The 517-nt window shown below is 34.8% G+C and overlaps 1 protein-coding gene across 6 annotated transcripts in view; it reads left to right on the top strand.

Annotated features, from left to right (window-relative positions):
* The window catches only part of LOC107484872 (RNA polymerase II C-terminal domain phosphatase-like 2), a 12,522-nt gene that overhangs the window by 7,804 nt on the left and 4,201 nt on the right, over nt 1-517 (top strand). For 4 of the 6 annotated variants that reach the window (XR_001591279.3, XM_052260238.1, XM_052260240.1 and 1 more), the window contains exons 11-12: nt 78-211; nt 300-353. Coding sequence is in view for 5 of the 6 variants with exons in the window: in XM_052260238.1 (XP_052116198.1) it covers nt 78-211; nt 300-353 (188 nt within the window). In the remaining variant the exon portion in view is untranslated. The remainder of the gene's footprint in view (nt 1-77; nt 212-299; nt 354-517) is intronic. The other 2 variants (XM_052260239.1, XM_016105418.3) reach the window with 1 other exon arrangement.

The raw sequence follows: 517 nt of genomic DNA, 5'->3' as shown, positions 1-517 counted from the left end.
GGCTGCATTAGCATGTTATTTTCATCTACAGTCTATTTAATTGCTTCCTTTGTTTTGTTATTGACTAAGCTTTTTAGCAGAGGATGGAATATCCCCAAATCATGCATCTTCTAATGGCAAAGATATCCAGAGTGAGGCTGGAAAACTAAACATTTTACCTTCTGTTGCTATCGGAGTGCTACAAGAAATAGGCAGGCGATGTTGCTCTAAGGTACATTTGGTTTCTGCATGTAAGTGAGAATGTTTTTTCTTCTGCTTTAATTGAAGTGAACTATCATCATTTTCTTTTTTCTTCTTAGGTTGAATTTAAGTCTATTGTAAGCACCAGCAAAGACTTGCAGTTTTCAGTGGAGGTCAGCTTAAGTTCTGTTTCTCAATGTCTCTTTTGGTGATTATATGATTGTTTGTGTTGTTTTTAATTTGCGAGTTATGTTTATGTAACATGCATTGGTTAATTATTTACTTAAGCTGCAGAGATGTTGTTATGTTACTCTGAAGTTTAATGGGCATCATAGAC

The sequence above is a fragment of the Arachis duranensis genome, chromosome 4, assembly GCF_000817695.3.
Source record: "Arachis duranensis cultivar V14167 chromosome 4, aradu.V14167.gnm2.J7QH, whole genome shotgun sequence".
Taxonomy (NCBI): domain Eukaryota; kingdom Viridiplantae; phylum Streptophyta; class Magnoliopsida; order Fabales; family Fabaceae; genus Arachis; species Arachis duranensis.
The sequence above is the reverse complement of the archived record's forward strand: the minus strand, read 5'-3'. Positions and strand labels throughout refer to the sequence as shown.